The following is a 27179-nucleotide window of genomic DNA, read 5'->3' as shown; positions in this document are numbered from 1 at the left end:
TATTCCTGCCTGCCCGGCAACACAAATCCTTCCTCAGTGCATTTCTCTAGCCCAGCACACGCTTTCTTGCCTCCAGACCCATGTGTTTTCCCGGTGTCCCTCACATCCTGGCTGCAGCCCTGTGTTGTTCGACCACGCCAAATGACAACTGGAGGGACACCCTGGCCCTCGGAAGGCTGCAGAGCTCGCCGGGATGAGGTCGCGGTCCTGCTTCTGCTGGGCGAGGAATAAGAGGTGACGCATGTGTATGCACCTGTATCTGTTGCCACGGAAATGTCAATACCCCCAGAGCTTGCTTTTTTTTTTTTGAGGGAGAGTTAAACCCAGGAGCAAAACCGAAGCAAGCACAAAGCGGTGATTTCTTGTTATCACTGTTTACAAGGAGCTCAGTAATAAGCATGAGTCAATGGGGCAACACAAGCTCTCTCTGTTAGCATTGGGAGGATCCAGAAATAAAGCACCTCGCTCCTGTTTCTGTGTGAACAGTCAGGTTCCCGCTCCGCTCCCCTGCCTCCCCGCTGTGAGACATTTTGGTTTATGATTCTGGTTTTGCAGAGGCCAGATTGGTAGGTCCAGTCTAAGAGCCTGCATGTTTTGAAAGAGATCGTATTTCCAGAGATATTGAGATATGGTGGACCTTCACCACAGCCGCTGTGAGCTGCAGATGCCCTGTGCCTCCGCAAGTCAGCGTGCTGCTTCCAGTGCCAAAATACAGATTTAGCCCACGGTAGGGCCTCCAGCTTTCAGACTGCTGGCCGCCAGGGCTGGACCTTGGTCACTCAAGGCTTTCCAAGGGGCTTTTTTATTCTCTTTTGAAGGTGGCAGTAAGAAGGCTCCTAGCTTCTTCACCTGCTCTGGACATGACTCTCCACCCCACCAGCAGCTCCGGGTCCAGGACTGACTCCCAACACATCTGCCTTTGTCGCCAATCAGGATCCAGGCTGGAAAAGCTTACTGGAGGGTGATGCACTAGACTCCCTGCGGCAGGGTACCTCCCTCCATTTTCCCTCAGAAGAAGATGGGAAAAGGGAGTGGAGCGGCCCTACTGCAGCTTCCCCGCTTTCTCATCTGGGACATCAGTCAAAGGGGGTGGGGGCTGCTGCCAGAACCAGTGGCTGCAAACTGGATGATTTTACTGGGCTGGGGAGCTAATGGGTCCGTGCATTTAGGACAGTGCCACGTGGCACAGCATGCCTAACAGCGGAGAGGCTGAAAACCTCTTCGCTCCCATTCAGACCAAGGCTGCCTCTGGTCCATAGCTCTGCAGCTTCGGGAATGGGCAGGAGTGAAAAATTAGCACTGCTCATGCCAAGGCCTGGCAGAGTCAGATAATGAGGTAAACAGAAGTGGATGAAGAGAGAAAACCTGCACGGCCCTACGCCTTTCTGCAAACAACCCTTTCCAGTAGCGCCTGGCACTTTGCTGCAGGCTGGGAGAAAAACTTTAGTGCTGGAGCAGAGCTTTTGGCTTTTGGAGCTGGGGAAGGAAATCCATTAAAACTGAGTGGCTGTCTTGCAGGGAGAGAGCAAGTTAATGAGGGCATCAGGGCCATGGGAGGCAGGAGAAGGAAACGGGCGGCACGGGGATGCTGAGCGAGGTGGTGGGTCTGTCCGCATGACACTGAGTGTTGCTCACACAGACATACCTATTGCAGTAGTCACGTTGGCTACCACTAGCCATGGGGCTGCACGAGCAGGTCGCAGAGCGCAGGCTGGCCGCCCTCGCATTTACTCACCTTCACCGGCCGGTTTTGCCGCAGACGTGGGGTTTTTGTGCTGCCTCAGCTGCAGGCAGGGCCACAACCAGACGACTTATTACCCGGCCGGGCCACGTCCCCACCTGCAGGGACAGGCGACAGGCATTGCCATGGGGCAGCGGGACGGACCGTGGGGCTAACGGGACACGGCACCCACCGGGGACAGGTCAGGCGGGGCGGTGGGCTGTGCTGGTGGGGGTCCCCGGCTCTGTCACGGAGCGGGGCGGGTGTGCGTGTGTTTTTGGGAGGGGGTGACACTGCGATGACAACTAGGGGGAGAAGACGCTAGGGTGAAGCGGGGTCCAACCCCGCCGGGTTTTTCCCCCCCTCACTGCTAAAAAGTTTTGTCCCGGCTCCGATGGAAGCGGGGCCCGGAGCCGCCGGGCGGGCGGGAGGGAGGAGCGCGGCCGCCACGGCCCCTCCCCGCCGCCCGCCTCCGCCGTGCCGAGCCGAGCCGTGCCGAGCCGAGCCGTGCCAGGCAGCTGCGGGGCGGTCGCCGGCGCGGAGCTCCGCGTCCCCCGGCGGCGGGGGGCCGCTCCCCGCCCCATCGCGTCCCGGCCGGCGAAGGAGCAGCCCAGCCGCCCGCACCGCCTTGCAGCCAGCCCCGCAGGTTCGCACCCTGGGCCCGGGTGCCGTCCCCGCAGGTTGGTCGGGGGCCGCGGGGCGGGGGGGGGGGGGGGACAGCGGCGGTGGGATGGGGCTGCCCCGCTCCAGCCTGTCGCGGAGCGCGGTGCCGCGCCGGTAACAGAGAGGGGTGGCTGGGACGAGGGGTGCCGTTTCCCTCCCGAGCTCTGCCCCGCCGCCCCCCCCGCCCCCCCCCCCCCCGCTCCTTTCCCCTTGGGTGCTGCCCCACGGTCCCCCCCCCCCCCCACACACACCACAGCCGCCGGAGGGAAGGTTTGGCAGCACCCCGAGCGCTCCCGCTCCCTGGCAGGGGGTCAGTGGTGGTGGGCAGGCCGGGTTTGGGGGCGCGGGGGGGGGGGGGGGGCTCATTTTGGGGGTGAAGGGCTCCCGGCTTGCCGTTCGCTGGGTTGGGGGTGCCCGGAGTACACCCCTGAGCTCGAAACGGTGGCGGGCTTGTGCCGGTGTTTTGTAGCTCTCTAGAAAATACCGTCCCAAAGAGCCCAAGTAGCGCCGTGGGGGAGCGGGAGCCGGCCGGGGGAGTGCGAGTCTGCCGGCACTTTGGGGTAGAAAAGGGCCGTCTGGCAGGATGCGAAGTTGCAGCGCTGGTTGGTTTCTTCCAAAGAAACTGGTGCTACCTGAGCAAACTGCCTGCATTGCAGAATTTAATTTGGGGGGGGGGGGAAGAAAGGTGACAACCTACCCCCTTGAGGGAGAAGGAGAGAGGGACCCGCGTGCCCCTACAGTGCTGGATCCACAGTCCTGCCCCAGCATACTGGGGGTGAGAGCCCCCCGGGAAGCAGTCTGGGACCCGGAGCATTTGCTCCTCCTCAGCTGTCAGAGTTGAGCATCGCACAGCACCCCGGGGCTCGGGCACGTCTCCGGGAGGGTGGCTCATGGAGCCCTCACCCAGACCTGGATTTTCCGCTGCCCCACAGGTGCTCTGCAGCCTGAGAGGGGCAGGGAAGGAGGCCAAGGAAACCGGATCCCTGGTAACCAGGAGCTGTCAGTGTTGAGTTGCAGCTGGCATTTCTTACGCGTCCTTGATGTATCTATCTGCCACATCGCCTCAGCCGCCTGGTGCCCGGGGCATTGCGTACCCCTCTCTTGTTGCAGACCCCTCTGCTTGCATAGTTTACAAGTCGCACTTTCCACCCGGATTGGGGTGGAACTCCAATTCTGGAACTGCATCTCTCAACCCCTGAGCGAGCCTCGCCGCTGTTTGCAGGGATCCCCGGCTGGCAGACCTCGTGGAAACCTTGATGCGGCCCTGTCCCTTGGTGGGACGCTTGCTTTGCGCAGCAAAGGGACAAGCAGCCTGAGCGGGGGACCACTGGGTGCAGTTTGGCAGCCTGTGGTACCCAGGAGGTGAGATAGATGAGCCGTGGACACCTCCAGCTTTCAGAGCCTTGAATTAAATCTGACTCCTGGCGGGGGGGGGGGGGGGGAGGGAATACTCCCTGCTGCTTGGTCAGCAGAGGCAATGTGAAAGAGCTGCGATGCTCTGTTCTGCCTCCTCTTCTGCGGACAAAATGTGCCACTGGATTTCCAAAATCCTGTCTGATTTAGAAGAAAAAAAAATAAGATGCCAACCTCATTAGGGTTAGCAGCTGTCTCCATGCTTGCGGCAGCCTGGCTTTACAGCCTGGCCGTTCGAGACCTGCTTGTGAAAACACCAATGTGCCGGTGCTGCGAAGGCTGTGAGGGGACGGTGTCTGATTGCATGCAGGAGCAGCTCTAGCTTTCTGCCAGCTTTAGAAAGGGAGAGCTCTTGAGGGCATAGGCTTGATCTGAAATGTACCTTTATGAAAATATCCCCTCTGCGGCCTCTTCCTCCTCCACATCCGATAGCTCAGCAGCGACCAGCTTCAGTGGGGGTGAAGCTCTGCTTTTTAATTAAGTCATACACACCTCAACCACAAGGTAGATCTCTCTTGTAAATCAAAATACTAAATCATCAGGCATTTTAACCTCTCATTCATGGTGGCTCTCTAAAGATGGTACAGTTAAGGGAGAAAAAAATGCAGGCTACACCTCCTCATAAAGCTGTTCAGCTCGTTGCAGCTGCTGGTGCAAACACCCCAAAGGCAGAGGGAGCTGACAGTAGGAGGGATGCTGGAGCAGCCAGCGGTGCTTGGGGCTGAGACGTGCCTTGGAGCAGCGTACTGGGACATGCACAAAGTGGGAAGCAGCGGTATTTGATGGGAATGGCCTGGGAAAAGACAGGTTTTCGAAGGAGATCATGTCAACAGCCAGAGGGAAGCGGGAGAGGACCATATAGGCAATGGAGGCAACGTGGATGGGCCGGGAGCCCGGTTTCTGAGCACTCGGACCTGTTGCTGCTCTGCCGGGACGCTGTCACAGTGCCTCGAATCAGCATCCCGGTGGGCAAGCGTGAGCATCACTCAGCCAACAGGGTGTCCTGCAGCATCCTTGTCCTGTGACAAGGTGCCAGCCTCCCTGGGACAGGGATGCGGGAGTGACCCCTGGCAGAGATCCAGGATTGACCAGCCCTGCAGAATGGGGCTCGCTGCTTGCCCTACAGTGGCTACCCAGGATGAAGGGACGGCAAAATGCGAGGCAGAGGCTTGGGGATTTTTGCACACCTCTGATGTTTCTTCTCCTCGGGTGTGCCAGGCAGCCTGGCGGCCAGGAGCTGTGTTTCTGTGGGCACGGGGCATAGTGGCCATGCAGTCTGGGGCTGTTTCCCATGAAGGTGTGGTTCAGCATGGAAATGGCGTTGGAGGGGGCAGCCCCTGCCATCCCACTTTTGGGTCAACTGCCACGTGGCCAGTGCTTGTGACCCCCCTGGCCCAGGGCGTGGGGACAAATGGGGAGGTTGCCCACTGGAGGCAGAACTGTACCTACAGGTGTGGTCTCCCACTAAGAAATGAAATGATTGTTATGGAATAATGAAACCCCAAGATTTTGCCCAAAGTGGTGAAAAAACCTGTGTTTGGCCTCATTGTTCGTGCAGCGCGGCTGCTGGGGTGTTACGCACTGCATCCTGCGCCTGGGGGGCAGAGGGTTGGGCATGGGAAAGGGCTGAGGAGCAGCACCGCATCTTCTTGGAGCTGTGCTTGGGGCCTGTCCCCTGCCCCGTTTCTGGTGGGGGAGCTGCGCCCGCCTTAGCCCCTTGTGGTGATGCTGCTGTCTTGCAGCGGAGATCCCACCACCCCTCTTGTTCAGCGCAGAAAGATGGGCTTCCACCTGGAGGTACCAGCAGTGACACTTAAATCCAGCGGGAAGGAGCTTTCCATGGGGTTTCTGGCTGTTTCCCGCTGTGACCGGGCACTGTGTGCAGGGAGCCATGCCCATCCGCCCGGCGCAAGCGGAGATGAACTCAGCATGATGGGTGGTGGGATCCTAATGCCTGGGCCCTCAGCTGCTTCGGAGAGGCAGAAACCTGGACTTTTATATTCATTTCATCCATGTGCTGCTCGGCCACTCCTACAGCTGGGCACGTGGGAGGGCTCAGGTCTTTGGATGTCACAGAGTTGCTCGGCGGCAGCTCCAGACATTTGGCTCACCGCCCATCAGCTCTGGTCATGTTGGTCTCATCTGCGGTGAGCTCCCCTGGGCTCTCGGTATTTCCTTCCAGTTTTCCTTCCTTTGAGCACTTCCAATCTAGTCTGTCTCCATTTCTCGCATGTCTGTCATTGTATAGCAATTAGAGAGTTAAAAGCCTTAGCAGCTCCCTGGTGGGAGATTGGTGAGTAGGCCCCTTGCAGGACCACGTGGTGGTTCAAAAAAGTCATGACTTTTTTTGCACGGAGGTTTCTTTAAATTCAAAACATAAAACCACAGAAATGAAAGGAGCTGGGCGGGTATTTAACCTGCATTTAGACAGTTAAAAAGCCTAGACACAGAGCTGAACGTGCCAGCCTGGTGACATCCTCCCTGCCGTCCCTGCCTGTCCATACAGTGGACAGACACGCAGCGCTGGGGTGATGGGTAAGGTCAGCGTTCAGAAGCGATTGCCTTCATGATCGTGGGAGGTGCTATCAGAAACGCATAGGGGGCTTCAAAATTGCAGCTGTCTTCAGTCAACGTGGAATTTCAGGTTTCAGAGTCACACGGTGAGCTCCCTGTGTGTTGGGAGACAGGAGCAGCTTGTCCTGCATCTCCTGCCTTTGCTGGTAGCAAGGTCCTGCAGCTCCGGGTGGTTGTCACTCATACCCTGGGCCTGGGTCACAGAGCGGGAGCATAGCCAACGACACTGCTTGGGTGGGAAGATGGCCCAGTTTGGGTTCTGTGACGTGACCCATCGTGTGGCTGTGCAGTGAGCTAGCCATCTGTCTGCCAGGGATGAAGATATCTGAGAGGCCTGGAGGTGCCTCTGGAAATACCAGGGGCAAGAGCATGATGGAGCAAGAGAACAGCGTGGTCCCTGGGAAGTAGGGTGATGGTTTTGCAGCTCCCTGGTGTAACTGGGCATTGAGGCTTTGTAACCCAGGTTTTAAGACTACGTGATGAGCAGATTTTCTTGGTTTTCTTTCCTGTTCCTTTTGTGTTTGCAGGGGAAAGTGTGAAAACTTAGATGCTGAAGTTTTAAATACAAATTAAAAATAAGCTTCAGATATGCTGTGCGTTTTAACTCATGATTTTTAACTAGCTCCGTTGGGGGGGTGTTGCAGTAAGTCTAGCTTGTGATTTTTTTTTTTTTGATCGCCTTGGGGTTGCAATATTGCAGGTTTCTCAAGTCAAACAAGAAGGGATCTTGTTGGACAAGAAGAGCAGAAGGGAAAAGCAGGAGCCTGTCTCGGAAGTACCAGCATTTTCTGAATTGCAAAACCCCATCTCATGTCGTTCATCTCGCTGGAACAGTTATCTGGACGACTTGCTGTTTTAAGCGTGCGGCTGGGCGTCCTGTCTAGCCGGGGCTGGTCCTCACCAGCGACCTCCGTCTCCCATCAGCAGTGGTAACAGCAGCACAGACCCGCCACGGGTGAGCCGAAGTCCTCCTGCTTCCCTCCCAAGGTGGCAGGAGTGGCTCTGATCTCTGCGCATCGCTCCTTCACCCCTGGTTGTTCTTTGTCTCTCCGGCATACAGCAAAGCCGCGGGTCGCAGCTGGCCACGCAGCCATCTTCCCAAGAGGTTCTTCCCAACAGATGTGCTTCTCCAGATGTGCTCTGCTCTTCCCTTGCAGAGGTGTCCAGGCACCATTTCACTGTCGGGGCTGATGTGACCGGACAGGATTGCAGGGCTTATGGAAACCAGCACATTTCTCAATGCAGTTGTTCTGTTTTCTGCAATTTGACGTCTTCAGTTTTCCACCGTTTGATTCACTGAGCTGTGACATTGCCTTGTTCTTTGGAAGAAGTCTGTCTTTCAATGCTAGATCAAAGGAACTGGTTAGGGTGAAACGTTCATTCTGCCTGCTCTGGGCCTGTACATGCTGCATCAATTTTTCAGTTTCTTTAAGTTTTTGTTTTTTTCCTCGGCTGTTTCAAAAGAAAGATTTTGAAGGGAAGAAGAAACTCTTGAGAGAGTCAAGGTGTGCGTTTAGACATCATCAACTGCATCTTTTTTGAGGGATATTTATGCATTACTCTACAGTTGCTCAGCATTGGTAGAAAAGTAACCTTGGGTCTTGAAGGATCTAAAGAAACAGGTTTTCCAGCCCTGAAGATCAACCATTGAGGTGACTGCAAATTGCTTTTATCCTAATACTGGTTTTAACAGTCAGTGCTTCCTTTTTACGTTAGAAGATGATGGTGCTGTTATTTCTCATGTGGTCCAGTCACTTGTTTCCTATCAACTTCAGGCTTGTTGGATCATGTCCACGTGCACGCCAATGCTCGGTCATGGCCAAATACTAGCCAAATACCAGCCGGTAGATGTAATACCACAGAGACCGAGGGCAGCAAGAGGAGGAGAACAAGGCAAGCAGAGCCGGCGGGCTGAGCAAGGGCTTTACTTCACCTGATGCTGCGACTGCTTCCACAGGGGTGTGCAGGCTGTTGGAAACTGCTCTTGTGGTGTTTGCTCGTGTCTGTTGTTTGAAAATCAAATGACAGTAAATTCCACTTACTGTGGGCATCACTCTCTGGCTTCCCTTTTCCCTCTGTGATGCTCAGGATAACAGGAGCACAAGCAGGTGTTAACGCCCTCAGCCTTTCCCTTCCTTTTTCTGGGAGCTGAACTTTCTTCTGAAATTACCCAAACAGGAGCCTAATGTTTCTGGAGTGACAGACACAGAAAATGAGAACTAACTCCTCTTGGGTGATGAAGGGATTGAGAGCAGCCCTGTGCAGAAGGTCTTGGGGATACTGGCAGACAAAAAATTGGACGTGAGCCGCGCTCGCAGCCCAGAAAGCCAACTGCATCCTGGGTTGCATCAAAGCAGTGTGGCCAGCAGGTTGAGGGAGATGATTCTGCCCCTCTACTGTGCTCTGGTGAGACCCCACCTGGAGTGCTGCGTCCAGCTCTGGAGCCCCCAACATAAGAAGGACATGGACCTGTTGGAGCGAGTCTAGAGGACAGCCACAAAAATGATCAGAGGGCTGGAGCACCTCTCCTGTGAGGACAGGCTGAGAGAGCTGGGGTTATTCAGCCTAGAGAGGAGAAGGCTCCAGCCTTCCAGTACCTAAAGGGCGTTTATAAGGACAGAGACAAGAGGTGACAGTTCTAAACTGAAAGAGGGTAGATTTGGGTTGGACATAAGGAAGAAATTTTTTACTGTGAGGGTGGTGAGACACTGGACCAGGTTGCCCAGAGAAGCTGTGGATGCCCTGTCCCTGGGAACATTCAAGGCCAGATTGAATGGGGCTTTGAGCAACCCGATCTAGTGAAAGATGTTCCTGTCCACGGCAGAGGGTTAGGCCAGATGATCTTTGCAAGTCCCTTCCAACCCAAACCATTCTGTGATTCTGCTCTGGAAGTGATCCACCAGAATTGTTGGGCATTTTGGTCTTAGGACAAAACAAAAAGCAAACCCCAAAAAATCCCGCAAGTCTCTGCCCTGAAGAGACCCTCACGTTTTAAGGATGTGTTTTCTTACCCATGTTGCTGTCTGTCCCCTCAACCATCGCCCAACCCCACCCTGAAGGGCAGTGACCCCCTGGCAGCACCGGTTCCCCTCAGATGCTCCCCAGGCCATGGAGCAGCGTTCCTGCCAGTTCTCACGAGAGGCAGGAGCTGGGCTGGAAATGCCTGTTGCCCTTTGCGACAACCACACTAGTGCTTGCTTTGTTGCATACTAATGAGCGCTAATTGGCCCCGGCTTGTTATAAACATTGCACAGGAGCCATTTATGGAATAGTGGGATGGGGGGCTGGGGAGACCCCAAGGGGCTCTTGTCCTCCGCCAAAGGGTGGCTTCCTGGGGGGATGGGGGCTGAACTGCTTCTCCCTGTGGAAACATCTGCATTTGTGAGCCACAGGAGGGCCGTGCCTGCTGGCCTCATGCCAGCCTTGGTGGCGGTCCACCTGGCAGGTGGGCTCCCCCTCGGACATGGCAGGAGGTTACAGGGAGTTACCAGGGAGTTACAGGGGTTACGGGGAGACCCCATGTCCTTAAACACACTTGGGGGCATGGGGAGGAGTCGAGCCCTTTGGGAGGCTGGGCAGCACTCGCCTACAGGTCTTCTCAGCATCAGAGGTTCAGTGCCTCTCTCCTACCCCCACCCCCAGGCACGCACGCAGCCCCCCCATGCACTGTCTCATCTACCAGTCTTTACGCCTGAACTGTTCACCTGGAGCTCGTCTCCTCCTCTCCACCACCCTTCTACCGTTGTTGCAATACCTTGGGTTCGCTGCAGCAGCTGGATATCTTCTGCAGCCATACCCCTTGTCCGATTGCTTAGCCTGAGTGATGAAGGGCATGTAAGCCTCCAGAGAGTGGTCCTGCTGTGGGGGAAACGCCACCACGGTTTGCTACAAGCTAGAGGGAGAGGGAGGCTTGACGGAGCTGGCTTGCACCAGCATGCTTGGGAAATAAAAAAAGCAAAACCTCTTATCATGCCTGTAAAATTGTAAGCCAGGGCAATGCGTGATACTGTGTTTAGAGGACGCGGCGAGCTGATGTTGTGCTGGGGGCAGTCCTGGCACAGAAGACCCATGGTACATTGGGGTTTCTGCCAGTGGGAGAGTTGAAGTTGTTGCTTCAGAGGTGGCTTTAGCTAATTTTGGATGAGTGGTCCGCTGACATTTTCGGGCTGGGACTCATACGCAACTTCTCAAGCTGAAAATCAGTTTACATGAGCTGAGGAACAACGCCCGTAGCTTTTCTGGCATTTGAATCCTGATTATCCCCCGTGAAGAACAGCAAGCTTCAGAACAGGTCCTGGTGACTGCGCTTCGTTTTAATTTACTCTTTCTTTGCTCACATAATGACGGGAGTTTTTCCAAAGAAAGGACTTGCAAGGAGAGGCAATCAAAGTGTCGGGAGTAGCGGCAGGGAAGGGTGGAGCGCAGGGTGTGAGCGCAGGGGATGCTCAGCCGGGAAGCAGCCCCGAGGAGCCACGATACGGATAATTTTTTCCTCCCACCTGTTGTTAGGAGCAAATAGGGAGTGAGCTATTGCGCTTCCTCCCCAGCTGCTAACGACGGGAGACTTGCTTATGGTCGTGCGCTGGAAGCTAATTAAAACCAGTGACAATGGTAATTGGGTAAGGATGCTTGAGGATAAGTATGACCTCATGTCTAAAATGGTAATGAGGCCTATTGAAGTCCCCACCGAAAAGAGAAACGAAAGAGGGAACAGAGGCAAAGGTGGTGCGAGAGGAGCGGGCGCAGGCGGGGACAATACCTGGTAGCCAGAGCGCCAGGAGGGACGGGTGGCACAGAGGTGTTGGGCTTTTAAATATCCTTTTTAAATTGCACCGGTGTGGGAAAACGCATTGGCGGAGGAAAGCTGCGGTGAGCTCACGGTGCTGGGGTGCCATGCTCCGGCTCGTACCGGCACGGCACCCGGTTTCGTCTCCACAACTGGGGTGTAGGAGCCAGGGGCAGCCCTGACGCCGGCGTTTGTTGGTTTGCAGGGTGGCGTAGCAGGGCTCGGGATGCCACCGTGCTCAGTGGGGACCTGCACGCTGTGCTGACTCCCCTCGCCGCAGAGGACACCCCGGGGGACGCCGGGGGTTGGGCGCTCCCCATCCTGGCTCTGGATGTGCACCGCATCGCTTTGGGTAAGCTCAGCCTGGGGCTGCCAGACCCCTTCCCTACGGCCTGCTGACAGAGGGGGAGATCCGGCTTCTTCTTCTCACTGGAGGAAGCCGACCCTTGTCCTTCCAGGAGGGGCGAAGGCACCGCTGGATGACGGCTGAGGATGTGCTATGGAGCCGGGATTCAACTGCTCTGAGCTCTGTGATGGCAGCTCCAGTTTTGGCAGCCAGGAGCAGCATCGGCGGGCGCTGCAGGAGCTCTGCACTGTCTCGGTGGTACGTACGGAGGCGGGGGGGAGCGCGCCAGGGCATGAGGTTTGCTCCGCAGAAGTGAATTTGGGCGGAGGGATGGAGAAGGGGGGCAGAGGGGCACAGCCACCAAGCAATCCCGGTCCGGCCAGAGGTTGCACGCTGTCACCTCCTGGGATGGCCTCCAAGACAAGCCCTGCCCAGATGACACCCAGCAGTTAGGCAGAAGGTGAGGAAGCAGCCACGACAGCCAAGTCGTGTCAAGCAGCCCTCCTGTGTGCTGGCCAGCATGACAGCCTCTTAGGAGTGGCCTGGGATGGCCTCCTCTGCCCTTGACCTCTCCCATCCCCTGGAACTTCAAAGTGCTTTTCGAATATGAATACAGGAGGATTTAATTAAAAGTCACCATCCATAATAAATGGGACCTCCCCCACCACCACTAAGCCAGTAGAAATGACACCGGGATGCACTTGGCTGCAGCTGGCTCTGCATGAGGCTGCTGGGTGGACAAGTGAGGCTTGGCCCGCTCAGCTCTCCATCACATCCTGCACGACCACAGGCCTTTAATTAGAAGACTAAGCTGCTTGGCTCCTCTGGCTCTGGCAGCTGCCTTACAATTAATATTCCCCCTGCTAGGGCCAGGATTCACTCCGCTCAGCGGTAAACGAAGCGCTTCATCAACTTCAAGTAGCATCAACATCCAGGGAAACAGCGGTCCGGGGAGGGGGGGGTGGTTGTTGGGAAAGGAGAGCTGGAGACCACAGGGGTGTTTCTGGTCCCTGGGTTGTTGGTGGGAAGAGGGTGCAGTAACGCTGCTGGCAGCAGCCAGCGGTGGAAAGATACTGCTGATGGATGCAGGTGTGAGGGAAGTGTGGGAGCACCAGGATGCCAAGTCCACCCTGCTCACCTTACTGGCAAAAGCCAGGTGTTACCCTCAGGCTTGACCAGGCAGGCTGCAGAAATAGCACGATGTTACAGCCTCGTACCAGCCCCATCAGCACCTCTGAGCTCCAGGCAGGTGGGAAGATGGCCCCGATTTGTGCTGAATTATGGGGTTTTTGCACAGTGAGGCCTGGTGTGAGGGGTTGGGTGACTGACCTGGTAGACCATCTCCACTGTCTTGGTGTGGTCTTCATTTCCCGGAGAGCTAAAAGACCCGCCGGACGATGGAGAGAGGGAAGAGGAGGTGGGGAGCAGTTTGCTGGAGGGAGATGCATATCTCCCCAGGGATTCCCCTCCGCGCTGCAGCAAAGCAGGGCTGAGCTGTGCATGCAGCTGCATCCCAGCATAATGTGGCAGCAGCAGCGTCGGCTCTCAGCTGCCTGTCTTCCGCCTGCAGATTTTTTTTCTACCAACGCTGGAAGCAGAAACAGCTCAGATCTTGAAGGAAGAATTGGGAGTTTGGGGCAGTGGCAGCGGTTGGGAAAATAGTCTTCTGCTGTAGAAATTGCTTGCAGGTGAACTGGAATACCTGAAAAAGGACTTTTAAAAAAAAAAAAAAAAGATTTATCAGTAACATGCGCACATGGTATGTGTGAATGAACCCACACGTGCACACCCAGTTAAAAATGCTGGAGTATTTTAGATGTGCAGTGGAAATAGGTTTCTTGTTTCATGTAGGATCATTTTGTCCATCCTATGTTGATAGGGAGATAGCAGAGAATTTTTTCAAATGGAGATTTAAAACCATAAGGCCTCCTGTATGCAAGGAGAGAGGTGCTTCCATCATACTGGCTTTGGGAGTGTCCCTCAAAAGCCAGTTCTCAGCTGATGTCTACCCAGGACCAAGCTAGTTTCCAGCCAGCTGGGAGACGGGTGGAGCCCGGCTCGGTGTGTCGCTACCTAACGCGTCTGAAAAACGCTGTCCCACTCCCTTTTCTGTGTTTTCTGCGCCAACTGGCAGCTCTGCTGCTGGCTCCCCGTCACCTCAGCTGGCAGGTTGGTTATCTGCTGCATGTAGGGGTAAGGGTGGGGATGGCTAGCCAAGGATGCCCTACCTAACTTTCCAAAAGCGTGTGTTGCAAACCGGGGTACCACGAGGTCCTTCTCCAGAGGTTTCTTTCCAGAGAAAGACAGTGGGGAACCGTTGCCCATATTCCTCTCTCCCACGACCAGGGCTGCCTGAGGTTTGAGAGTCACTCGTATGGCTTTATTATGTATTTGTCTAGTTGGCTGTAAGAAGAGGGCTCCTGTATTGCCCTCTCTTCCTGTGCGCTCAGCAAGTGGCAGCGTACGTGTCCTGTCTACATACATCTCCCTTAGCCCTGGCAGCGGGTCTTGGTCTAGCGCCAGGGTGTCTGAGAAAGGTTGGGAGATGTGGTTTGGAGTCCCTTCTGGTTGAGCGGGAGCACGCGTGGGAGTGACCATGCCAGCGACATCCTCTTCCTTCTTATCCCTTTTGCCTCCCCCAGACATCTTCTGACCGCAGTGGGAAGAGCTCCCCGTCCTTCTCTGCTGCTCTCCTGGGAGTTGTGTGGTCATTCCTGACTGGAGGAGTCCTGCTAGCGCTCTTCTTTCTTGTCTTCACAATTCGCTTCAGGAAAAACAGGTAAGGGCTTCCCCCTTCTGCCTGTGGGAGTTCCCCTGCCCTGGGGCAGAGGGGTCAGGCTCCTTCAGGGCCAGACCCTGAGCTGACGGCCAGCTAAGGACCAGGAGGGTAAAGCCTGAAGGAACAGCACGGGGCAAGCAAGGGCAACGCCAGGGATATTGCAGCTTTCTCCATCATGCCCAGTGTTGATCACAGTCCTTCTTGGACTGTTCCCTTCTTCCACAAGTCAGGGAGCTGTGAACAAGACAGAGCATGGATGCCCTCCGGCGTAGCAGAGGCAGCAGTGCATGGCCTCATCCCAAAGGTGCTATTCAATAAAACCATTAACAAGAGTGAGCAGAAAGAGAGCCGGTCTCGTTCTCCGCTCCACAGTCTTGAGAGCATCACTTTGAGCAGCGTAGCCCCATGAGCAAAGCCATCGTGTTCCCCACAGTGCACACACATCCTTCCTGTTTTTGGGCCACTCACGGTTTGAAGATATTGCTAACCAGTTTTGATCTTGGTGGTTGTCCGTACTGGTGGGGAGCATGATCTCCATTGGTGAGAGAAGCTGGTGGTGGAGCACAGGCTTTCCTTGGTGCTGTTCAGGCTGCACGAAGGATGTAAAAAGTCCTGCTCCCCTGAATGCCCCATAAATCAAGCAGAAGACTCAGCGATTCCTCGTAGCTCAAACTGCCTCAGCCAGTGCTTATCCTTCCTCAGCAGTTCTGGATGTCTCACCTGCCTCCTTGCCACCTTCTCCTCAGCTTCGTTGGTCCCTTGGTCTCTCAACTGCTTCCCCCTCCCCCAGAGATAAATCCCTCTCCCAAGCTTCACCTGGCAAAGCCTTTGTGCTCCTCCAGATGCCGTTGTTTTGTACAGGGAGGTGCATCTGTGTGCAGCCCAGGCTGCGGCTGTTTCAGTGCTCTGGTTGTGTTAAGGAACACATAACGCTTCTTATAAGCACCGTGCAGTCGGGAGCGTCCTGCTCGTAAAGGTTCATCTTCAGCCCCGTGCCTGCGGCGGTGCAGGAGCTGCATGCCCTGCATCCCGCTCTCAAGCGCTTGATTTACTGAAGCAGAGTGGTGTTGAGTTCGGTGGCCACCTTAGTTGATTATCAAGTTATTTAGGTAAGATATTCTCAGAGCAAGCTGTAATGAATGTGCGTTATTTATTTGCACTGCAGCAAATAAATACTGGTCTGCCGACTGAAGCTGGGAGGGCAAAGGAGACCTTTCTCCGCCTGCAGCTGGGAGGGTGAGCTGATGGATATCTTTCCCCAGGGGCTGAGGCATGGCAAGGAAGGCAGGGAAGGAGAGAGCCAGGTTGAATCCCAGGCTCTGCGCCTGCGGGGCAGCAAGCCAGGACGGAGCTCAGGGGTAGAGAAATACAATGACTTAGCAGCAGGTTGAAGGGACGGAGCTACACGGGGGGGGGGGGGGGGGGGTGGCAGGAGCTACAGCTTCCGCTTGATGGGCTTGCTGGAGAAGGGTGACAGGGCGGGAGAGATCGGTGGGTTGATTCTCCCCTCCCTGAATACAGTTGCAGGGTTATGAGCGATGGGGTGAAATTACAGAGGGGGAGCCGTAACCTGAGCACTGCTGGCAGCTTCCTGATGTCCAGACTGTGCTGAGGGTGGAAGTGTCTCCTCAAAGGAAGGAGGAGTAGGAAGAGCTTTTTCCTGGAGGCATTTGTAGCTGCTGTAACCCAAAGCTTACTGCTGGGGACGGCCACCGCGTGCTGCATTAATGAGGTTTTCCACTCTGCCCCTTCACAACAGAGGACAAGAGGAAGATGTTGGCCTTGAACCCAGGGTTCTGAGCTGGGTGCTGAGCTGTGTTCCACCTGCATGACCGTGGGGCATCGCTTCCCCTGGCTCTGTGCTGATGAGGGGACGTGTGGCCACAGCACGTGCTGGCCGCAACCGCAGCAGCTTTGCGTGCCTGGCATGGGCACTGGTAGCAGAGAGACCCAGCTGCAGTGACCCTTGTCTGCTTTGCCCCTAAAGCCCACGGCTTGCCACAGTTTTGTCCATAAAGACGCCTCCTGACGCTGCCTCAGGGATGCTTTTCTGCGCCGCAGGCACATGCAGGGGGTAGGGGTGCTGTGCGGCCAGCCTGGCACCCGGCCGTTTTGGGAAGAAGGGATCTTGCTGTCCCACAGGGGCGTCAGGGTAGGGCAAAATGAATACTTTAAGGATAGTGAAGCACTCCAGCAATACAGGGGAGGGGATGCAGTATGCACCATGGAGCAATGGCTGAGCTTTTGGAGGAGCTGTGAACAGCAGGGGCTGGGGAGGACACAAGGCAGTGTCTCAGCATCCCTTATGGCCACCGTCATCCCTGTAAGGGCACCTTGCCCCTGTGCTGCCAGGTCGTGACTCTCAGTAACTGTCGCCGCCTTCCCTGCTTTGTTTCCTGGAGGATCGTGAAGATGTCCAGCCCCAATCTGAACATTGTGACCCTGCTGGGCAGTGGCTTGACTTACACTAGTGCTTACCTCTTTGGGATTCAGGAGCAGAGCCTGCCGTCCGGAGACTCAGTAGAAAAACTTATTCAGGTGAGCGGGGTGGGGTGGGGTGGTGTTTGCTGGGACAGGTGCCTACGCACGCAGACACGGGCATGTATAAGCATGCACAGGTGCTGCGAGGCTGAAGGGGAGTTTTTTGGCTGAAAAGCAAATGATCATCAACACGCCGACCTGTGTGATGAACCCTCCGTGTCCTGGCCCAGGGCAGCCGCCCTGCCAGACTGGGGACTGGGCACGGACCCGGGTGGGGGAGTGGGACGCGGGAGACAGCACACCCTGCCGTCCCGCTCAGCCGCCGGGCTGAGGATAATTAACGGAGGTGCCAGCGAGTGATTTATTGGTGCCGAGCCCCTCCGTGCCCCTGCTGCTTGCAAGCTGCCTGGCTCTCCGTGCCTGCTCCTCCCATGCGAGCCGCTCAGGGTGAGGAGGAGAAGGCAGGCAGCAGGCATGCCTGCAGAGGAACACACGACTTTTAATTTATTTTGCCCCGCAGTCAGCTTTCTGGTGTCTGATATGACCCTTCAGAAGATTGTAGACACATCTTTATCACATCCGTGGGTGGGCAGGCAGGGGATGTCCCTGTGAGCCCCCCGGCCGTCCCTTCAGCCCCCTTGCTGTTCCCCCCCCCGGCAGGTACGGCTCTGCCTGCTGTGCGTGGGGACCTCCCTGGTCTTCGGTCCCGTCCTGGGGAAAAGCTGGCGGCTCTACAAGGTGTTCACCCAGCGGGTGCCGGACAAGCGAGTGGTGAGTACACAGTACCGGGGGGAGAGGGGGGACGACGACAAACTCCCCAAGGTGGGTGAACACCAGCAAGTCCCAAACCAGTGCGGGATGGCAGATAAAACTGGCACATGACAGGGATGGGTGACACCGTCACAGGTCTGGTTTCACACCTAGCCGGGCATGGGATCCTCATTTATTCCTGCGCAATGAGGCAGGAGATTTTCCACTCTACGAGGCAAGCGGGTGCCCTGCCAGGACGCCTGTTCCCCAGTGGAGTCCCAGCCCCATCACCAAGCAAGGTCTTGTTCTCATTTTATACTGGCCACACGCCTTCGTTACACTGCATGCCAGTGTGTATGTCCAGGTCTGGGCTGATCGGTTTTACAGGATGAAAACAAACCAGGTATCCTCAAAGTTGTCTGATGTATGGCCACCTTCAGATGCATCTTGACGGGAGGGAGGGAACTCCTCTGCAGCACTGAAGGAAGGGGATACAGCAGCTGAGAGGAAAATGGGAGCCACCTATAGACATTTATGCATGTAATGCTGCTCTTCCAGCTTTCAGCAGCCCCTTTCCAACGGTGAAAAAAGTAGGTCTCAGAGGAAAAGTGAGAGATGAGAGGATTTGTAGAGGAACTGGGTACCAGCAAGGACTCCCATTCCTGAGGAACTGTTAAATTTGCAAAACGATAGTCCCGCCAGCTTCCCCCCCCCACTTTTTGTCTCTGCTTGTGATATGGGCATGAGGGGTGATACTCTTGTTCTGGAAGAGCTGTTTTCTGTCTTAGCTAGCCACACCATCGGGGAGGGTTTATACCTGGCCCCAAGCCTGATTAGGTCTCCAAGAGTGTGGGAGCTGGAGACAGAGATCCTGTGGCCAACTCAGTCGTAGGTGAGCCACTGGACTCCGCTCTGGGAGAAGTATTAGGATGGAAATGTCACTTGGAAGAAACAACCAGAAAGAGACCCAAGGGGATGGAGGTTATTGGTGCCCATTTGCCGCCCATGGTAACACTTCTTGTGTGTTTGCAGATTATCAAAGACCTCCAGTTGCTGGCGATGGTGGCAGCGCTGGTGCTGGCGGACGCTGTGTTGCTCTTGACGTGGGTATTCTCTGATCCAGTCCAGTGTTTCCGAAGCCTCAGCATCTCACTGCGGGTAAAGGGATGAGGAGGGGTGGTGGAGGGTTGCACTGTGTCCTGTCTGATCTCTGTGGACAAAGTTGGTGGATGTGTCAGGTGTTTGGAGGTGCTGTTTAAAAAAAAAAAAAGAAGAAAAACAAGGCAGAAAGCCTTCTGAGTGCTCTGGGTTGGGTTTACGTCTGGTCTACTACAGAGATGACAGTCTGCTGCAAAATTTCTAGTTCTGTGCAGGTCACCTGGGTGACCCAGGAGAGGTGCATGGCATCTGCAGATGCTTTAGAGAAAGGTTTAACCGACAGCAGAGTGCCAAAATCTTCCTTGCTTTAACCCTCTGCCTGTGGCAGCACCGGCGTTGGCCTTTCCTTTTAGGAGTTTACAGAGGAGACCTGCTCAAATGCCAACAGCTGTGTGCCCATCGGTCTGTGCCTGCTCCCGGGCCGGGGCAGCAGCCTTCACTTCTGCCTTCCCCTTGCCTCCTAGGCGACGGAGAAAGGCATGACCTGCTCGGTGAGCCGGGTGCAGTCCTGCGCATCTCTTTATTCTGAGCTTTGGCTCGTGCTCATTTTAGGGTTTAAGGTACGTAACCTCCTTATCGATTCTTGCACTGTCTCTCGCCTCTTCCCAGCCTCTCAGCCTAAACTGTTTAGCAGCATTTGTAGTTTTGCTGCCTTCCCAAGCTACATGCCTGTTGCAGATTTTGGTTACTCCTGCTCATCTTGAAAGCCCTCCCTTCTCCAGTCCTTCCCATGTTGATGTTTTCTTGCATTCCCTTGTAAAAGCCTTGTTAGCCGCTCTTCGCCTGCCTCACCGTCTCTTCTACGTGCACTGTGCGCACACTGACTCTGTAGTTCTCTCCCTGCAACCTCCCACGCCTCATCTATCTGCCTTCTTACAACTCGTGTCTTACTGTTTCCTAAAGCACACTTTCTCCGTAAAGCCTCAGATGCACGACGTGGCTCAGCCCCCGAGTCCTCTGACTCCAAATCAAGGAGGTGCTGGTGACAAGTGCTTGGTGCCTACTTTTACAGGATGTCTATCAGCTTAATTATACCACTGAGGTACACTTTCACTGGTGTAGCTTTGCACGTGGCTGTTCTTATTCCAGAAGAGTTAGTTATACTGATGTAACTATGTGGGTATAATTATGGCTGTAATTATCTGTGGTCTCATGTGTCTCTGGGTTGGCAGAGGCTGGACGCATTTCAGAAAGCTGTTGTTGATGAAGCTTGTGAGATCACAGCCTTTCTTTGGGAATGGCTCCATCTCTGCGTGCAGTACAGGCAGTTCCTTTCTGACTCACTGTAATATTATACCCATTGACCGTCTACCCAAAATCATAGGAAAAAGAGCAGAGAGAGACCTCACAGCACAGCCAAGTCCTCCTCCCTCCTACACTTCATTCTAAAGACATTAGTCTAGCCTGTCCTTCAAAGTCCTTTGGTGCTAGGGATTGCCCAGTTCCCTGGGCTTTCAGTGCTGTGTCTCCACCTCTGATTTTGTCCACAGTTTGTGTTAAGGTTTAGACAGGTAATGCTTTTGCCTACAGCTTCTACAAACTGCTTTTTGCAATAAAACATCCCCGTTACCGGTCCCAGGTACTCTTCATTAATGTTGCGTTGAACCTGACCCTGATCCTGTCTACCTACTGAGGGTCATGAAGTTCGTTCTTTAGTGGTTTCTCTGGAGTTAATCTGGGTGTACACTGATGTGAGAGTAGGCTCTATCTCTGCGTGTATGTAGCGCTCCTTATCTTCCACGGCATTAATGTGCTCAGCCCCTTGTGAAGCTGCTCAGTGTATTATCCTGGTTTTACTGGCACAGAGCAATGAACAGAAATGACTTGCCAAGGACATGCCTGGAATTAGGAACAAAGTCCTCTGCTCAAGATTAAAACAAACAAACAAACAAACAAAAAACTTAGTCCTGTGCTTACTGAAAGTCCTAGTTTACTAGACAGTAGTGCTGTTGTCTGTGTCCCAGGTAGACTATATGAATTTTAAATGGGACTCTGGTGCTGGTTTTTTTTTTCTTGCTCAGGGATTAGGAGTTGGCTTGCCTTTGGGTCGTGTATTTGGAGGTGCCCTGTGGTGAACGTGGTTATGATCCAGTGCAGATCCTACAAAGCAGGGTCGGGCATCAGCCTAGTTCCCGGCGAGGCAGGTCTCACTGTTACAACCCCCTCCTTGAGAATTCGTGGTGCTCTGAAGTTGGGAGTCTCACCAAAGACCATGGACATGAACTTCTCTTGTCTGTAAGAGGGTCCCTCCGGACCTTAACCCTGGCAGCGGCCATCACGGTCATCAAGCAGCCATAGCACGGAGGTGTCCAGAAGGGTCTACAGAACATCTGCACCACAGGTCACAAAGCACTTCTTGATGCCGAAAAGAGAATTTAATGTCTCTTAGTTGCCAACAGTTGCGCTTACTGAGTAGCAGAGGAATAATGTAGGAGTTGTATTCCCTGTATTCTGGGTCCTCGCAGGAGCAGGGATTTTGTTAGATGGTATTTCCAAGAGATCCTGAAGAAGGCAGACCATGCCTGTGCTATAGGGGCAGGCAAAAAATACTTGGTGTTTCCTGCCAGTGTGCCCTGGGGAAGGAGGGCTTCAGCCTGCCGCGTAGGTTTAATCCTGAGCACACTGGAAAGATGCACACATTGGGACACTTAAGGGGCAGCACAGTGAGGAAGCCTGCTCTGAAACAACTGACCTGCTCTGGAGGAGGGACGACCTCTGTGTACAGAGCACTTCTCCAGCCCCTTTCACTGCTGCTAGAGTCAGGCAGGAAATGGTGAAGGGAAGGGAGAAGAATTGCACCTGGTAGTTTCCTGGATTTCTATTTAAAGAGGCACCAAGTATATCCTCTTCCCTCCAGTCTAAACCTCCACTTCTTCTGCCTTGCTTTTTCCTTCTGAATCTCCTTCCTGCTCCTTCAGAGGTATGTCCTTGCTCCTTGATGGCATCCCACCGCTGCATCCCTGCAGGGACCTCCGTCTTTTGTCTGTTCATCCTTGCTGCTCCTGCTCCAGGCTGCCCAACGGGAGGTTTTCACGTCTTGCCTCTCCCAGCCTTTCCCTGTTCCGTGGCATCACCTGCTGACCTGACCCTCAGCTCCTTGGGACCCCCAGGGCCCACCGCCGCCTTCGCTCCTGCCTTCCCTCCCCAGCCCCACTTCTGACCTGCAGCAGCCTGCTGGGCGTTTGCTGCGGTGTCACCACCATGTGCTGAAGGTCTGCATTATAGATCAAAGAGCATTAATTAGGATTGCGCTGACTGTATCTGAGCTCACCGGGCTCGGTACGAGGTGGGGGTTGATGCCATCAGGCTGTAATTTTCCACACTCTGGAAACCTCTTTTTTCTGCTTCCAGAGTATCCTCCTGCTGTATGGGACCTACTTGGCCGGTCTGACCGACAACGTCAGCTCCCCGCCAGTCAACCAGTCCTTGACGCTCATCGTGGGGGTCAACCTTGTTTTCCTGGCTGCTGGCACTGTCTGCTTAGTTCACCGTTTCTTCCGCACTTGGCACAACTTGCTGTTTGGTTTTACCTCTGGAGGCATCTTCGTGTGTACAACCACGATCAACTGCTTCATATTTGTCCCACAGGTATGCCGCCACCTCCGTCCCACCACCTGGTTGGAACATTTTTGGAGTTTAACGATAGCAGCTGTGGGGACCAAAGCACTTACTTTCTTGCTTCTTTTGCCAAAAATTGGGCTCACCTGCACAGCTCGTCCTCCAATCCCAAAGGCTCTGCTTCCGCAAGCAGGTCCCCTGAGTCTCCAAGGAGTGTAGGCACGTTGCAGAGCTGCTGCTCAGTAGCCCTCCTGCAAGACCATGCTGTGGATGGCAACCACGCAGGGGGCACGCGTGGAGGTGAGGTGGCTGCTGCTCTCCTCCTCCGCCACATGAGTGATGGGATCGGTCATTTATGCAGTTGTCCTCTCCTCATACCCCACATACCCACTCCCACCAAGGGTTTCTGCCCACGGCAGGGATGGAGGTGGGCTCTGGCAATCCAGATGACCTTGCCAGGGTTGGCAGTCCCCAGGGGAGGCTGTCCTCCTCTGTGCTCCTGGAGGAGGAAGCTGGGCTTTGCTGCAGGCGAGGGGGAGGACACAGAGATATTTTGAGGAAGCCTTTTGTGGTAAGTCAAGGCTCTTCTGCTTCCCGTGTCCTCGAGGAGCAGCCTGGTGTGTCTGGCCACATTAGTGGGAAAAATGCTCCCATTGTTACAGGGAGAGGAAACAGTTGTTTACTCAGTGTTTTGTTTGGAGGGATGTTTGGGCTCAAGGAAATGAGGTGAGAAAGGGAGGAAGAGGTGAAGCTGAAGAAAGAGCAGATCTGTGCAAGAGAGGGCTCAGGGGATCTCACTAACATGCATAAATATCTATGGGGGTGCAGCAGGGAGGGGGGAACCAGGCTCTTCTCAGTGGTGTCCACTGACAGGACAGGGGACAATGAGCACAAACTGAAACACAGGAAATTCTGTTTAAACATCAGAAAAAGGAAGGTGATGGGGGGAGTTCTGTGAAAAGTTCTAAAGCCCTGGAGCAGGTTGCCCAGAGAGGTTATGGGGTCTCCATGCTTGGAGAGATTCAGGATCCAGCTGGACATGGTCCTGCGCAGCCTGGTGCTTGAGCAGGGCAGTTGGACTAGATGATCTCCAGAGGTCCCTTCCTACCTCAGTTGATGCAGTATAACTGCAGAGTCCCACCTCGCTAGATGACGAGCCCATGGGAGCAGGTTCCAAACCTCCTGTGACAAGCACCAAGCCTGCTGGCGATGCTCTGCCAAGCGCGAGGTCTCTCGGAGCGAAGGTGGAGGAGCCGATGAGCTGTATTTGCGTTCTGCCTGTACCATTTTTTCCTGCTGTAGCTTGGGGGCCTTGAACATTTTATTTAACTTGGATCTTTTAATTCATCAACTTGTTTTTCCTAATGGGCTTGCTCTTCTATTGCTCATCCGAGATCGATGAGCAGCTGGAGCTGGGCTGCGCGAGGCTTCCGTGCAGAAACGAGATGAGAAAACGGGTACTGAGCGCTGCTGTTTTTTCAGCTTGTCGCTGGCAATTTGGGGATAGAGAGGCGTGTGTGACACTGTCTTTTGTCTGTCACAGAGTCGAGGAGCCGGGGGAGAAGGGGCTTTTACAGCGCGCTTAGAGGTTGCAGCGCAGGCAGGCACCCACCCTCTCTGTGTTAAAAGCTGGAGCCGGGGACAGGGTAGGGCTCAGATGGGTGGGAGGCTCCAAGCGACGCCGCTGCAGCCCCTCGCCCAGCCATCTCTCGCTGCCCGTCTCTGCTGCTCCGTCACACCCTGCCTTTGTCTCCCCTTCTCTGTCCCTTTGTCTTCCTTCGCGCTCGAGCTGCGCTGGCCTCCCGCCGCCTCGGCAGGGGCTGTGCGTACCGCGCCGATAACGCCCTCCTCTGCTTCCCCAGCTCAGGCAGTGGAAAGCCTTTGAAGAAGAAAGCCAAACCGTGAGCCACATGGCAAAATATTTCACCAGCCCGAGCCGGAGCTGCCGCTCGGTGTACAGCGAGGAGCAGCTCTACCAGCTCATAGGGGAGAAAAACTCCATGAAGCGGCTGCTCACCGAGGTACGGGGCTCTGACGCTCCCCCCGCCTTGGCCGCGCTGGCTTCTCCCCTTCCCTTTTGTGGGCTGAAGGCTTTGCAGGGTGAGAAGCCCTTCCTTACACCCCGGTCCACACTGGTGCTCACCTTCCAGCCTCTTCCCTCCGGACAGGGAAGAGCCGCTTTGTTTTGTCACATCACTCTGCACCCCAAAGTGCTGAAAATCAGGCATGATCCAGAGGGTTTAAAAAAAAAACATGGAGGGGGAAGAGCAGGAGAGCCTGGTTTCCACATCCCAGTCAAACATGGTTAATTTAGTGGGGAGATGCTCCATCTCAGGAAACCCCCCCAGCCTCCTGCTCCCTCACCTACACTGCATGGGCAGGAGCACCCCGGCTCAGAGAGCTGCCTGTCCCAGTGCCCCCCTTCCCATACCCACATTTGGGGGGCTCTGGGGACTCCATGGGGGAGGAGATCACACATGGTGCCAGTCTGGCTCTCGCCGGCCTGCTGCTGCGCTGCCTCAGAGCACCCCTCCACGCAGAGAGGCATTTTCTGGCAGCGCCTGCTTCCAAATCAGCGGCGTTTTCGTACCCTCCGCCCGCCCCGCGCTTGACAAAGCATATTTTGTTTTGACGCAGAAAAATGCCGTGATCGCAAGCCTGCAGGAGCAAGTGAGCAGCGCCAAGGAGAAGCTGATGAGGCTGATGTCTGCAGAGGGCGGCTGTGACCCCCAGGCGCCGGCGGCTGCTCCCTGCACCCGGCGCACGGGGCGGCACGGGGATGTGCCGGGGGACTGCTGCCCCCCGGATCCGGAGCAGGATGGGTGGCAGACTCCCCGCTTGCCGGGTACATCCCCTCTTTGCGGTGATGCTCAGGAACTCTGGAAACATGAGACCCCGGAGCACATGCGGCCAGGAAAGCCTGTTTGCTCTCAGAACCTGCTTTTTGACATGGGGGACAGCCTGGAATGTGGCACAAAAGATACCCAGGAGCATGGGATGCCGTCGGGGCAAGGCCAGCCTCCGGAGCTGCTGCCGGACAATGACATCTCAGCTGGCCTGGCCTGGGAGTCGTCCCCCAAAGTCAGCTACGTGAGCAGCGAGAAGCTGCGGGAAATCTTGCAAGAGCTGAGCCTGGATGGCAAAACCTACAGCCCGGCCTTATCCGGGGGACCCTCACGTGCCAGCCAGGGACCCCACGGTGAGCAGGGAGGAACCTGGGGAGCCCAGGAGGGCTACCCAGGCTTCCACACGCCCCTCAGCCCCTACCTGGCCAGACGGCGGCGGAGGATCCCTCTGCCTGCCACCTCCACCTGCGTCCCTGGGCATATGTCCCCTCATGCCGGCCGTGGGGTGAAGGAGGCAGGCGCCTGGGGCCATGGGGAGTTGGCACGTATCTCCCTGGGGAGGGAAGGGGAGACAGCTGGTGGAGGGCTCCTTCACCCACCAGCACCGTCCCCTCCCGCTGTCCCTGGCGAGGTCTGCCCCCAGCCCGAGGGATGGCCAGGACGGCCAGAGTCCAAGGGTGCTTCGCCGTGCCTCCCGGGGGAGTACCGGCCACGGGGTGCCCTGAGGGGACCCACTGAGCCCTCCCTGCGCTCGCTGTACTACTACCCGGACTCTGACTCCAGCAGCAGCAGCTCCGAGGAAATGTTCCACGGCTGCCACCGGCCCTGCTGTGAGGTCTGCTTCCAGAGCCCACATGGCTCCCTGGGCAGCAGTAGCACAGACACGGACACGGACACGGACACAGAGCCCAGCAGGGGCATGGGCCACTGGACAGAGCACCACAGCGGGCTCCAACCTGTGGTGAACTTCAAAGAAGATCTGAAGCCCACCTTTGTGTGACTGCAAGCACCCCTGCCCCAAAGGCCTGTGCCCCCCGTCCTCAAAATGCCACGCGTCCCTTCGAGGGATGTGTCTTGTTCTGGCAGCTCGGGGCTGGGAATAAACCTTGCCCCGCTGTGGGTCGCAGTGTCAGCCCCAGCCTGGTCAGTGGTGACTGCACACTGTGTTCGGCTGAGAGGGGGTTGGCAGCACTCGGGGAGGTGGCGGTGGTTTTGTCCCGGCTACTCTGGGCAGCTGCCTGCACCCCCACAGACACCCAGCATGTCTGTCTGTCCCGGTGCTGGCAGCTGGAAGACTGGGGCTGGGTGGCCTGCGAGAGCCCAACCTTCATCATCTCAGAGGGCTTTCTCTGTGAGAGCTGGGTGATTGGCACCGGTGGGGAGCAGCACCATGTCTCAGAAACACGCGTGGCTTCTTGCACGCAGCGGACAGACAGACAGACAGACAGAGGACTCCTCCCCCTGGGGCTGCCGATGCTGAGCCTCCCACCAGCATCACACCCAGCTGGAGATGGGAGGCAGACAGATGCCAGAAGAAGTTGCAGGCTGCCCCACGCCTGGGGTGCTGCATGCGGGGGAGACTTTCCGGGATTTGGGTTTTTTTGGTAGCATCTGAGTGAGAAAATGGGAGTCCAAAGGTGACGTCCCTGGAGATGTCTTGTCTTCGTGTTTCGTGTAGTTCAGTTGCACGGTTGTAGGTGAGACTCAGGTCAGAGCTGAAGGGAAAGACACGCTAGCAATCGGAGGATCTGAAAAGGTTTTTCTTTTCCTTTTTTGCCTTGTTGTTTTTTTCTGGGGCTTGTGCCCTTATGTATGTCTTTGTATGGATGATGTAGTCTGGAATGAGGCTTGTTTAAATTAATACGGTCTGTTTAATTTTTATCTTAGAAATATCAAGAACCGTAAATCCAGTGTGCCTGGTTTTGGGGGGTTATTTGCGAAGGCATTTCAGTGTATCATTGCCTCCACAGGAGAAGTTCAGGATGCTGAGACCTGACTCCCAGTGCATAAAAAAAAAAAAACATGGAGAAAGGCTTTGTTAAAAGGGCAAGTGACAGCGGAATCCCAAATTGAACAATGCAGATGCACTTTAGCACTGCCATCTC

General features: G+C 55.5%; 1 protein-coding gene across 10 annotated transcripts; it reads left to right on the top strand.

Moving 5' to 3' along the window:
* Positions 1–2231: 2231 nt before the first annotated feature.
* GPR156 (G protein-coupled receptor 156) lies at positions 2232–26984 on the top strand. Of its 10 annotated transcripts, none has more exons than XM_063352033.1 (12): positions 2232–2400; positions 7071–8022; positions 11362–11508; positions 11615–11760; positions 14145–14281; positions 16684–16819; positions 17423–17533; positions 18545–18670; positions 19135–19230; positions 22022–22258; positions 24091–24249; positions 24866–26984. In XM_063352033.1, exons 4-12 carry the CDS (start codon positions 11656–11658, stop codon positions 26072–26074), a joined length of 2316 nt encoding a protein of 771 aa, XP_063208103.1. In that variant the 5' UTR covers positions 2232–2400; positions 7071–8022; positions 11362–11508; positions 11615–11655; the 3' UTR covers positions 26075–26984. The 10 variants fall into 10 exon arrangements, with proteins under 10 accessions (XP_063208103.1, XP_063208074.1, XP_063208065.1 ...); XM_063352004.1 differs by having other exon boundaries at positions 7071–8999; XM_063351995.1 differs by lacking the exon at positions 7071–8022.
* Positions 26985–27179: the final 195 nt, after the last annotated feature.

The sequence above is a fragment of the Chroicocephalus ridibundus genome, chromosome 1, assembly GCF_963924245.1.
Source record: "Chroicocephalus ridibundus chromosome 1, bChrRid1.1, whole genome shotgun sequence".
Classification (NCBI taxonomy): domain Eukaryota; kingdom Metazoa; phylum Chordata; class Aves; order Charadriiformes; family Laridae; genus Chroicocephalus; species Chroicocephalus ridibundus.
Note: the sequence above shows the minus strand (reverse complement) of the source record. Positions and strands in the feature narration are given on the sequence as shown.